At 37.6% G+C, this 13,400-nt stretch overlaps 1 protein-coding gene across 3 annotated transcripts; it reads left to right on the top strand.

The window, feature by feature from the left end:
• The first annotated feature begins 433 nt into the window (after positions 1–433).
• gnb1b (guanine nucleotide binding protein (G protein), beta polypeptide 1b) lies at positions 434–12,148 on the top strand. 3 transcript variants are annotated; one of them, XM_071495609.1, is made up of 12 exons: positions 434–847; positions 1,645–1,718; positions 5,635–5,743; positions 5,868–5,906; positions 6,015–6,121; positions 6,407–6,470; positions 7,807–7,969; positions 8,568–8,634; positions 8,762–8,963; positions 9,132–9,348; positions 9,509–9,624; positions 10,440–12,148. In XM_071495609.1, the coding sequence occupies exons 3-11, from the start codon at positions 5,687–5,689 to the stop codon at positions 9,613–9,615; spliced, it is 1,023 nt and encodes a 340-aa protein (XP_071351710.1). In that variant the 5' UTR covers positions 434–847; positions 1,645–1,718; positions 5,635–5,686; the 3' UTR covers positions 9,616–9,624; positions 10,440–12,148. The 3 variants fall into 3 exon arrangements, with proteins under 3 accessions (XP_071351710.1, XP_071351709.1, XP_071351711.1); XM_071495608.1 differs by lacking the exon at positions 1,645–1,718 and having other exon boundaries at positions 436–847; XM_071495610.1 differs by lacking the exons at positions 434–847; positions 1,645–1,718 and adding an exon at positions 4,041–4,271.
• Positions 12,149–13,400: the final 1,252 nt, after the last annotated feature.

Genomic DNA, 13,400 nt, shown 5'->3' with positions numbered 1-13,400 from the left:
ATGTTGTGACATGTCAGGGAAATAGATATTTAAACGCAACAGCTTCCTAGAATTGAACCACAAAAACACACATTAACAGCAGAATACACTATCCTGATCAGCTAAGGCCATTTTATGTTGTTGCCACTGCTATTAAAGAGAGCCCTGCTGAAATCATTAATACCACTTCCTACTTTAGAAGCCAAGTTGGGGCCCGACTGACTCAGCCTTTCAGTCAGGCCGGTTTGCAGAGGGGGGGGGGATCAAATGAACATCATGTCCGCTGTGCTTTTAGTCCGCTCTAATGAAATGCACATATTCCAAAGAAGACGTGCTAAACAACGTTCACAGTGACCGATTACGCTAACACATCCAGCTGCAGATAAAACACCTATCCAAGCTTCCCCTGTCGCCGCTGCTGCAGCGTGGGGTTTCCCGGCGCTGACTGCAGGGTTACCGCGCCCATCTCGTCGTTCGATGGCCGGGCGAAAGTGTCACTACTGAAAGGGCAGATGTTTAGCTCGACAAAAAGGAGAGGGTAGACTGTCTCGTTGGCTTACAGTGACTTTAAAGATTAGTGTTTTGTCTGCCTGGGCAGTGTCTTCAGTGCAAGGCTAGTGGGTGTGACCCCCCCCCCCCACCACCACCTCCTCCTCCTCCTCCCCTCTCCGGTTGGTTGACGGAGGTTGTCAAGCTCCCTTGCTGTAGCCTGTGTTCGGGAAGGGCTGCTCCTCGGAAAACCAACGCTAGCTGGCTAGCTAGTTAGAAGGCTAGCGTTGTGGTGTTCGTTGATGCGTGGATCGGAGGTATACGCCGTCTTGTTTTCCAGTCAATGCCAAAACGCAAAAACAAACGCAAATTGAATCAGGTAAGGCGAAATAAAGGCGAGGACCATGCTACTTTCATATCTTTCACATTATCTGTTAATACCATTAGCTGATAAATTGTGGCGGAATTGAACTGCCCGGGGGTGGGGTAGCAAGCAACGGCTAGCTTCCTAGCCATTTAGTTAGCTGCGGTTAGCTAACGTTAAGTTGGCTATTTTATAATCAGCAAATACAAGTAGCCAAGGTATGAGGGTGTCTGCAGCTGTGGGTCCTGGCGCTCAATATTTGCGGCGGATGAGCAGATTACTACAAAACTTATCTACCAGTAACTGGCTTATACATTGTCAATTGAGTTGGGTTAACTACTGTTAATGTTAGCAAAGCTCCTGGCTGGCGTTGAAGTAACGTTAATATTGGCCAGGGAGGCTTGGTGCCAGCGATGGCCCAGCGGAGGTGCTCCTTGGCCTAAAATACAGTACTTAAAGTACTGGGTATTCACTGGCCAAAATGTACCGAGGATAACTAATGTTAATGTTAACATGTGAAGCTTTGTAGTATCGGGTCGCTTTGTAGATCTGCTCGAAATCTTACATTTAAAGATGTTGGCTGTCAGTTGATGATGACACACTGGGTTGGGCTGGAACAATAAACGTCCCGTAAACAAATTATCAGCAAATATTGCTTATTGGCGATAGTACAACAGCCAGCATCAATAGTTAACTTTAAAATTACACACAACATAAATATGTATGTTACAGATACACTTTGTTGGCGTGAGTTGTTGTGGCCGCGTTAACACCCTTTTTTTTTTTTTTTTTTTTTTTTTTTCTCCTACAAGCCGAACTAATAAGTTAGCATATTGCTGCCTCCATGCAACGAAACGACCGCGCCGGTGCAACGCCTTCAACTTAGGTTAGTAACGCTAGTTATTTATCACCAGTTAGCTAATTAGCAGTTATGTAGCGACGTTTGATAGATGGTCCTCTGCCTTATGAAAAATCACCCGCATCTACTGCATTTGTTGCTGAACTGAAGTCAAACAGGCCATCGCCGCCCGACCTTGCAGTTTTCACAGGCTCGGGTCCACCAAAGGATTAGGGAGCCAAATAAATATATCGATACGTCGTAATCAAATCACTCAGGCACTGTCAGGTTTAATGAGATTGTCAGTATGTAAGTAAGTGGATTCTGGAGGCCAAGCTACCAGCGAGGTTTTAGGTTTAACCACTGTTGGCTTAAAAGCTAACTACATAGCACTCTATGTAATTGCGGAAGAGCAGCAGAGTCTACCTCAAAGTAGCAGTGGTTACGTTATTTTGCATTAGATGCCGCCAGCTATTGAGTTAATCTGTCACGAAATTCAGCGGGTCTTAAGTGAGATCCAATTTGCTTTTCAATCGGACGTTTTTAAATCACAAGTGAAATTGTTGCCAACATAGTGACTGAGTACATTGCTTCCTTGAATACTAGCTCTGCCCTGCCTGCAGGCCTACACTGCCAAGCCTGCTAGCAAGCTAACTAGCGGACAGCAGTCTGCAAGATGGCGTTTAGCTGCATCTCCTCAGATTTCTATCAGTGCAAGTCATATTATCGTTACGACGTGCAGCGTTCAGTAAATGTAGAAATTAGATTACACTTTGTCTGATACTAACACTCCAAATCCTCAGTATTTTGCCATATCATGGGGCTGAATTGGAATAAAATTTTTCCTGAAATGTGTGTAACCTCTGTAGACCAACCTTCTAAACAAATTCGAGTGACAACCTGACTAAAACAGCTATCTGACAGGTATTCAAATACAATGCAAACTATCCTGCTGTTGAAGGCAAATCACAGTACTGCACACAGTCACTAAGTCAACTATCAGTACACCACATACAGTGTTGTGTGAACCTGGGCACACAAATCACTTAGAAAATATATGTATGCTATGTATGTTCATTATATAGATTTGTACTTGTATATTTTATATCTATCTGTCATACATTACTATGGCGAGTGCCAACTGTGTATGCAATTTACACATGAATTTTATAGATACATGGGTTCTTTGAAAATGCAACTCCATCCTATTACAGGAAGAGTGCTATTCATTGTATGGTATTGGTCGGACCGGACAAGAGAGCTGAGTATCAGGCTGTGATTTCACTGGGAGTGTGAAAATCCAGGCACTTGTTTTAAGCGTGTTGTGTGTAAAAGAAATAAGATTAAACTCATCCTTTTATGATTGGGAAAACATATTTCTAATGCTTGGGCTGGCTTTGCCAGCTGTTTATGTTAGTGGACATGGATAGGATTAGAGACTCATTGACTGAGGATTTTAGCTTTTAGGATTATGGAGTTGCACAGTGATACTGCTGGTTATGATGGCTTTTCCTATGATCCAGCTTTAGCTATGAAACATTGCATTATCATTGTTTAACAGTGCAGATAAGCTGACTTGTCCTTTGAGAACATATGTATACTTTCCTACTGCAGAGAGATACAATTTTAGGATTTTAACTGAAAGTTTAGAAGACACCTTTTCAAGATAGCAGGCACAGACTGCATCTAAGGGACCTGAGAACAGCTAGTGAGCTACAACTTCAGGCTGTTTGCCACTGCTCATTGTTTATCATGCAGTCAGCTGACCCTGATCAGGCGCTTGGAAAGGAGAAGTGATGAGAGAGAGGAACTCCTTAACTGTAAGCATCCACAGAGGTTAATAGGAAATGATATTTAAGAATGTGGAATATTTAAAGACCTATAAAAGACTCTGGCTATCCCACCTTTTGCTTTACCATTGCAGTGTAAGGGCTTGGCTAGAGAGAGTCAAGAATCAAAATTAATTGCATCATGATGTAATTTGACTGAGAACAAAGTGTTTGTGAATTTAATGTCACTAAAGAGCATTTTCATATTAATAATCATTCAAAGAGTTCACCATTAAGTAGTGACAGAAATCTGTGAGGTTCAACTCAAAAGCTGTGCATTTGATCAATCAGAACTGAAAATGAAAGCTAAATGATGTCTTCAGAGATCAATTGAAGTAGCATTATTTTGTTGTTAAATTATTTTTATTATAAAATTGCACGTAGATGCTAAAATGCATCTTAAATGAACCTTTTTTATATTGTCTTTTTTTGTTTGTTCATGGCTATATACATGTTAATACATCGATTATGCTGTGTGGAGACAGTAAAAAGTAGAAAATATTACCATACACTTTTGTGGCCAACAGAAACACAAAACACAAAACGTATCAACTTGAATTTAATTATTCACAGAAAAAAGTTGAGGATGTTCTATCTAAACTATATTTTCAGAGATGTTTTTATTATTAGATTAATGAGTGTAAGAGGATAACCTGTGTTAAAAAGGTCAGCCAGTCAGAGGACCTTAGAGACAACGTAGTCAGGTAGAGAAGATTTTCAGTCTTGTCCTGAAACCTCCATTGACATAGGCCCACTGACTGAAACACACCAGGTAAGGTAACTGAGAAGGCAAGGTTGTTCAAACTGAATGGTGCTTTACTAATTGCAGTTTACATTAAATTCGCATTAAATTGTAGTTGAGGTCATCAAGCGAGCTAGTAGTAAATTTTACATTATTATGTTATATGTACTTTGAGCTGTAACATGCTTATTGCAAAGAGCTGTCATATTATTTTGTCTTTTGATGCGACAAGGTGCAAATGAAAGTCTTCTAGACAACAGCTTGCATAGACTAGTTTATATACAGTATGTGATGCAAGGGACTATTTATTTTAGTTTCCTAATGTGTTTCTGTTGGACACACTTGAAATATTAATGGGATAGATCCGAGGACAGGGTCCATTATACAGGAGAAGGGGAGCTGGTAAATGAACAGTGACTATTTTCACAAACTACTGACTTTATTCAGTCTGTTGCATTGTGATACTTTTCCAAAAAACCCTATTTATTGCTTAAAATAAATAGACTTAGAATTCGCATGTGTTACCAAACAATTGGATTACCATATTTGTCACAGTACACAGCAGAAATCATTGGTTGTAAAATTCTTATTAGTAATGTAACCAAAATTGGAATAATGGATTGATTTGCTTATTCCCACTCAGAATTTTAGCTTTCTATTTCAATAAGGAAATCTGAAAATGTAGTTTCCATGGAGTGTTGTTTCTTAAAGTATCGATCAGTTTTTACTCTGATATCACAGTGCATGTAAATGAAGTCAGTGTCTTGCACAGGACAGGTCATTATAGCTGGAGTATTTGCTGTGATTTTTCTGGCTTTCCTATCATAACTGTCTTTACATAATTTTAATTTATTTTTAATTTTATTTGCTTTGATGAACAAAACTTGATATAGTTCAAGACACATTTCTTATATTTGGAGCATGCTTCTTGGATCATGACTTAAATATTTAAAATGTATTTTAAATGTATTTTGTTGAGTGTGTTCAAGGCTCTATATTAATATAAGTGGCTTATTGATCACTTGGCTAAAATTCGGAGTATCCCTGGGATTGAGGTCAACAGGATAATGACCGCTTTTCGGATCAATGGAAAGTCATGCCTCAACAGGATTTGTCTGGCAATCTAAATTGTGTGTCAGGATTATGTTAGTGACATTGAGGTGGGAAAGTAAGGTTGAACCACGAACTATACATTACATTTTTATAGGTAAACCAGTCAATGACAGTGAGCTGGCTGAAAATAGTCCTCTACTATTAGCTGTTCCTGTTTAGAGATTTGGTTGTGTCAAAGACGGGTTCAGACCCACTGCGCGTGGTTGAAAATATGACCTTGAATTTAAAATGAAGACGATTTGTGTGAATGATTAAAGTGCTTCTCTTTATTCTTTTTTAGATCAACAAGTGCCCACGTAGCGGGAGTAAGGTAATTGAAAAAGCAGACTAAAATGAGTGAACTGGACCAGTTACGCCAAGAGGCAGAGCAGCTCAAAAATCAGATTAGAGTGAGTAACAAACACTTTTCTATACGTCATACCATCAATTATCATCAAAAATACAATGTAAAAGTTAATTTTGTACAATGAAGATTTGATTCTGCCCTAAAGATTTGTCTTTTCTTCTTTTCAGGATGCCAGGAAAGCATGCGCAGATGCCACACTATCACAGGTAACATTTAACATTAGGCTCTTTCCCTTAGGTTGAAAACCATTTGGTCTGAAAGTAACCAGAGTACATGACATTTTCTTTATTTCTTTCTTTCTTTCTTTAATTCAGATCACAGCTAATATTGACCCCGTTGGACGAATCCAGATGCGTACAAGAAGAACGCTGCGGGGTCATTTGGCTAAAATCTATGCCATGCATTGGGGAACAGATTCCAGGTAAACTAAATGACTTGTGGCTTATGGTATATAGAGAGATTTTGTTTATGTTGCATCCTCTTCTTGCTTCGTGTCAGATGTTGAGAAAAGTAGATAAGTTAGACTACGTTTAAATGTAAGAGTTGTTTCACTGATTACATCATGATTTTCAGCAGATTGGCAGGCATCTTTAGCCTGTAGTCCTTCCTCAGTTTTTGGCTAATGATTCTAGATAAAATTGGATTTTGTGTGACAACTCCGATTGTTGTTGTGGTTTTGTTTTTATTGCTGTTCTCATTTTTGTAGGCTCTTGGTCAGTGCCTCTCAAGATGGCAAACTCATTATCTGGGACAGCTATACCACAAATAAGGTAAGCCATGTGTGTTTAGAAGGGGTTTAATGTACTAATGGTTGAATCCGCAAATATCAATATGTCATTTCAAAGTAAAGAAATAACAGCATTAGGTTAGACTTGCAGATAAAGCCATGCCAGTATTACCATCCACATGCAAATAAAGTAATAGTTGCTGAATTTTTAAAACTTGGGGCTCTTGCAGGCAAAGTAGATACAATTGAATGATGTGGGCCTGGCTTCTCTAGTGCGTTGCATCAATAACAGTATTTTTTTTTTTTCTTTTTCATATTATTCTATTGCTTTATATTTTGAGACTTGCACCCATTCTTGTGGAACTCATGAGATTTTATTAGAATTAGAAAGAGAAACTAACTAACTGCCCATGCTGCATTCATTTGGAATACATTTAAAAGGGTTGCATCTCAGCTGAGAGAGAGAGGCATTTGTGGTCTTGGCCTTGGGGCTGATGTGTTTGGTGTGCAGTTAGTGGGATGGGTGGAACTAGAGCGCAGTTTGTGTGCCTAATAGGTGATTTGCACTCTCCATCACAGACAGAAAATTAAAAATAGAGAGTTATGCTCTGTCAAATTTTGTATATTGAAGAAGCTTTTGTGGTGACATGAAAAAAAACATTTACATTTAACTTGATACTGCAGGCACTAAGTCCAACTGGGAATTAAAAGATTAAAGGGTCATTCTTTCAATGTATCTCTAGACCTACTGAGTAGATTGCAGGCCAGATTGAGGTCACAATTATATATGGGATACCTTAATGTGTATAGGGGCTCACAAATAGAAACATTGTTAGTTTCAGCCTTTGTTTAATTAAGCTGCTACATTGTGCTGTCTGTGAGTGCCAGTAAGTAGAAATGTATTGACTGATGTATGCTATCATGTTTCAATCAAAATGGAAATGATATGGGCATGATTATACAGGATGCTGTGTAATGCTGAAGCAGCACATTCTGTACTATTCTCAGTTTACTTGCTCTTGTTGCTTTGTTCATGGGTGCTTCACTTGGTGACCTGGCCCGGATGTTACTCTTATTTTGGGCTTGGTACACACGAGCAGTGGGTGTCAAAATATCAAGTCTAGCATTAGTTAAAAATGTAATAGATAGATAAGAAAAGAAATAGAGGGTGTCAAAAGTCATTCGCATATTTATTATGAATTACGTGTTTTACTGTTTCAAAAAAGGCTGCTCTCTTAAAAAAAATAAAAAATCTCTTTTAGTTACTAGTTTCTGTAAATTTTGATTTTCATTATTTTTCTTTGATTAAAAAAAAAAGACTTTGTAAACTAAATTAACAAATGTTTTTTGTTTGTGTGTGTGTTACCTTCATTATATAGGTTCACGCCATTCCTCTTCGATCCTCCTGGGTCATGACTTGTGCGTATGCACCTTCAGGAAATTATGTGGCCTGTGGAGGCTTAGACAACATCTGCTCCATTTATAACCTGAAAACACGTGAGGGGAATGTACGTGTGAGCCGTGAGCTTGCTGGACATACAGGTATATGATGTACACTCCCCCCCCCCCCCAGTTGTGACAACCCTTTTTTAAGCATGATTGATTTATGCAAATTACAAAGGGTAGGTTAGGTTATCACTCTTCAGTCGGCTAAAACGGATTGCAAAACTAGAGTTTCAGCTCAACTCTGTACTCAACATGCTAAGGCCTTAATATGTTGCCTGTAAAACACTTCTAAATTTACAAATGTAATTAGTGGATTGCTGGTTAAACCTAATTCTAAAATGTATTTACAAGCGCCCTTAAAAGTTGAAGGAAATAAAGGCTTTTTACCTTTTTAATCTAATCTGTCCTTTATGATAAATGAAGACATTTGGTGCCACAAGATGGAAAACAAATAGAGTAAGACACACAGAAAACCATACTTAAAAATACATTAACTGTACTTCCCAAACTTAAGATGTTCTAAAATCGTAGAGCTGACTTATTTACTGTTAATATTACTGATGATGCATAATTGAGAAAATATGGGATTAAACATGCACTACTAGTTATTTATATTTACGTATCGTTATCAACTGCTTTTTAAATACTGCAGTTCCATATTAATGAACTTTTCTATTGTTTCTTTGAATATTAGGATACCTGTCCTGTTGTCGCTTTCTTGATGACAACCAGATTGTTACAAGCTCTGGAGATACCACTTGGTAAGTAAAAGGATCGCCTCATGTGGTTTCATTACTGGGTTAAATTATTAAATTAACATTGTTGCACAAAAGGTAGGAAGTTTGAGACATGCCAAACGGATATATTAATCATATTTTCATTTTACAGTGCACTTTGGGACATTGAGACTGGCCAGCAGACAACTACATTTGCTGGACACACAGGTGATGTCATGAGCTTGTCATTGGCCCCTGACTCACGGTTATTCGTCTCTGGTGCTTGTGATGCCTCTGCTAAACTCTGGGATGTTCGAGAGGGCATGTGCAGACAGACATTCACTGGCCATGAGTCTGACATCAATGCCATCTGTGTAAGTTATTCACAAAATTCAGAACTTCATTAATTAATTGGAATTGCAAAATGGAATGTTATTTTTTTTCCTTTTTTTTTTTTTAAAACAACTATTTATGTAGATTTACCTATTTGTTTCTCTGTATCCTCTGTTGTGGATTAATGATCTCTCTTCTGTGATTTTTAGTTCTTCCCTAATGGCAATGCCTTTGCCACGGGCTCCGATGATGCCACCTGCAGGCTGTTTGATCTGCGTGCTGATCAGGAATTAATGATCTACTCTCATGACAATATCATATGTGGCATCACCTCTGTTGCTTTCTCAAAGAGTGGCCGTCTTCTTCTGGCAGGATATGATGACTTCAACTGTAATGTGTGGGACACACTAAAAGCCGACCGTGCTGGTTAGTAATTGAAGCATGGTCTCAAATTGCAGCCCTATTTTCCTCATGTTACAGAAATCTCGTTATTTGAGAATTCAATATGCAAAGGAACGTAGATTATGTACTTGTTTGCTTGTTTTTAGTCCTGTAGAATGAGTTATAATTGTGGTACTTTTTCTAGGTGTGTTGGCTGGACATGACAACCGTGTTAGCTGCCTGGGAGTTACCGATGATGGCATGGCAGTTGCAACGGGATCCTGGGACAGTTTTCTGAAGATCTGGAATTGAAGCCTGAAGGTTCTTCTTTTTTTTCTTTTCTTTTTTTTTTTTATCGCTTCACATTTTCCTACATTTGTACTTAAAGCTATTCCTCGTAAAACCTGTAGTTGCACGTCTGCCATAGCCTCATCTTTTGCCTGGCTGGAGTAGAAGGTGATGTGCTGATTATGCTACTTTTGTTGCCTTACAGGTTTTAAAGAGTTGTGGGTTCAGTGAAATGTCTTTCTTTATCTTTTGCTGGTCTGCATATTTGAGACACTGGCATTTTCTTTCTTCATTGACTCGTGATCAACAAAACCTTCTTGTCCCTACATTTACAGTAAGCTCTAGATAAATGTCAGGGCAACTGCTTCTAGCATTAGTTTGAGCTTAATATTTTTTCATACAGGACATACAGACTGTACGGAAAACAAATCCATCTGGTGGATATACACATATTGTATTACAGTAGTCAATTAGCACAGCTCAGATAAACATTGTCAGCCAAACTTGGATAACAGTAGTTAAGGAGTTGAAGTTTGTTGTTGTAATGACGTTGCTGCCCTAAGAACTATAGAAACAATCAACCATGATGTAAGATTTTAATATTTTGTTTTGTTACGAAGACTTCTTAGGGTGAGGGGGAAATGTAAATAATACATTTTGCAGGCTTCACAAAAGGCCAAAAACTGCAGCCTTCTGCATTATTGTGTCAATCTGTTCGATTAGAAAGCTTTTGTTAGATCTTTGCCCATGAGGTCTTAAATTCACACTTGACAGAAGGTTAAATTAGTTCAATTGTAGATCAGGTTAGAGTAGTTAAATTCTAAATTCCATTTGTCTTTGTTTCCCAGATGTTCTTTTAACTCCAAAGTTGACTGGAAGACCATTACAACTTCAGAATGTTCACAGCATCTTCTTCAACACTGTTTAAACTGACTTGGACACCACAAAAACGAAGGGAAACCAATGCCTTTCCTACACAAAGAAGAGCACAATTGTTTATCACCTAGTTAAGAAAGGATCTCCTGTGGTATCAAATCAGAAACTTGCGCATTCCTTCTTGGACCATTTTATGTTACCTTGAAAGAGAAAACAACACTATCATCCCATGCAAATGTGTGCGTCTTGAAAGCAAATGTTGGAGTGTAATTGTACAAATTATTTAACTTTTTTTTTTGTTTTTTTTTTTTGTTTTTTTTTTTAAGAATTCTATTCTGATGGTTTGTTATTCTTGATGGCTTTCTTTTTGTCATATTTCTTTAGTGGTTTTAGATATGTTTGAATTACAGCTTGTCTTTCTAATCCAGTTAAATCATATAAGACAGATGAGAGAAAACATGCAGAAGTAAAAGCTTGGATCATATTACACGAGCAGCTTTCAAAATGTCCATGATGTATTTATATACTAGCTGTTTTTGTTTCATCACAGCCTTTTGCACATGAAGAAGCTTTGCCTCTCAACTAATACTATGTTAACTAACCAAGCACATGCTATAAGTTATGAATGCTCATTCCAGTACAAAAGGAGTTATTACGAGTAACTTATCCAATTAACCCCCTTAATTCTTGTACATGCCTTTGACTTTGGGTGGGAAGGGGTGGGGTAGCAAGGTAGGTGCTGAGATAATTGGGGCATGGCTGGATTTTATTATATGGATGGGGGATTGTGTTTAGTATCCACTTTGAGTGAAACACCTCACCTGACTAAATAGACACTTCCTTTGCTTGGGACTGCAGTTGCAACTCTGTGAATGAAATGTACAAATCAATGTCTGAAAATAATGGTCTGATGTTTTAAGTTAAGACATTTAATTTTGTCTGCCATGAGTTAATTTAGATGTGCATGCTGTAGACTTGCTTTCAATGGTGCAAAATCCTAGATTTTCTTTTGTTTCTGAAAAGGAGAGTAACCTATTGATTGAACTTAATAGAAGCCAATTTTTTTGGCTCAAACTCTGCATACATCATGTACTAATACTGGTAAGGCTATGCACCAGAGTGAGCAAGAATGGAGAAAGACATAATATTGACTGCATACTTAGTGTAAATTATGCTTACCAGTTCTATTGATGCCAATTTTTGTAATAATTATAACAATCATTGTGAGAATTCTATCCTTGATAAATCCTTTTCTCTCCTTCAAATCTTCACACTCAATGGAACAATAATATCCTCACATACTGTCCATACTAAAACTTTTGTACATTTTTTTTTCTTGGTCTTAAATTGAAAATCAGAGCATCTGAATGACAACATTTCACTGTATACAGAAGCACTTTTGTTAAAGTTGTGACATATTTTCACTTTTCTTTTTTCTGCGATGATGTACAATAAATGTGATGTATTCGTGTGTGGCCACAAGTGAAAATGCAATTCAACTAAGATGGATTCCCTTTTCTCTTTCCATTAATATTATAGAGCTCTGCACCCTTATGTACCTTTTCACTTTTTGTATTTCATTTCAGTCTGTTGGTGTTCCACGGTGAGCTGGATGCAAGATAGATACTGTACTAAATTGTACTGTTATTGATTGAAAAATGTAATAAAAAGCTGTTTGAGATCTCTTTTTGTTGAGTTGAATCCAAAACCTGCTCTGGATGCTCAAGTGTTATGTAATGCAATTCCAATGTAGCCTATTACACACCCTTAATCACATTGATGTGTAATTAAGATTGAATGTTTCTCAGCTTTGTGACCAGTAACTAGTAGTTGTTGTGGAGGATTAACCTTTCACAATTGTTTAGGGAGGACAGGGATTAAAGTGAAGTAAGCAACAGACCAAATTTAAAAGTAAAAACAAACTTGTTGCATGCAAGTATGGAGTTTTGCTTTACTTTTTAGTTGTATATTTGTATAACAATTGAATAATTTCTCTTAAAAGATACATCTAATGATATTTGGTGTTTTTCTTGTCAACAAATCCCATGAAAAAAGTTGTTAAAACATATCAATGACAGCGGTTACATTTGGTGACATCTTCCTACATTATAATGAACATGGACAGTTTATTTTGGATCAGCCTCATATGCACCTCCTGCTACTGAAAATACTCACTATAGCACCAATTATGTTAAAATGCTTGACTGAAAATAGTCCCCAACAATGGCAGTATTTACTTTCTTTCACTTTCTTTCTGTCTTTTTTTTTTTTTTTAATGTAACTTTGTCACCAGTTTCTAAGGAAATATGTCTTTGGGAACAAACAGGCTTGGTACTGAGTGTCACAGATAGGACAGGTAAGATTTTGGTCTTTCTATTGGATTTGCTGACAATTAGGAAATAAAAATAACTCCACCCTCAAAATTAAATCAACATTTGAAGGCAATTTACTTCATAATCTTGGAGCAAACCAGTCCTTCGTGGAAACAAAATGATGTGAAATGAAAAAGTTTTGACATTACGTCCCACGTTACAAATTGTTGCAGATGAAGTTGCCTACTTTCAACTCAAACTAATCCAAGAGAAGTTGATTAAATAAACATTTACATGCATCTGACAGCTATACCGCTAGTATAACTTACAGAGACACGGCGGTTAACTGACATACTAATGGTATAACCCAAATGATAACGTTTTAAATTGTAGGTAAATCCCTAAAATTTTAGCTTGTATTAGTGACACAAAATGTTATTGACTGTAGGCTAAGCTTTATAATCCTTCATGATTTCAGTGCTCTCCCTGCGTGCCGCCATCTTCCCGTCTCTGCCAACCAATGTAGCAACTGCCGGAAACTGCTGTCGCGGATGTACCAAACATGGTCTACCGTGCGTCCTCATAGGGGGAGGTTGCAAAACAAAATTCAGTGTTGACATT

The sequence above is a fragment of the Trachinotus anak genome, unplaced genomic scaffold (assembly GCF_046630095.1).
Source record: "Trachinotus anak isolate AG129_WGS33_773 ecotype Australia unplaced genomic scaffold, CSIRO_AGI_Tana_v1 ptg000013l, whole genome shotgun sequence".
NCBI lineage: Eukaryota > Metazoa > Chordata > Actinopteri > Carangiformes > Carangidae > Trachinotus > Trachinotus anak.
This window is presented reverse-complemented; position numbering and strand designations above follow the sequence as displayed.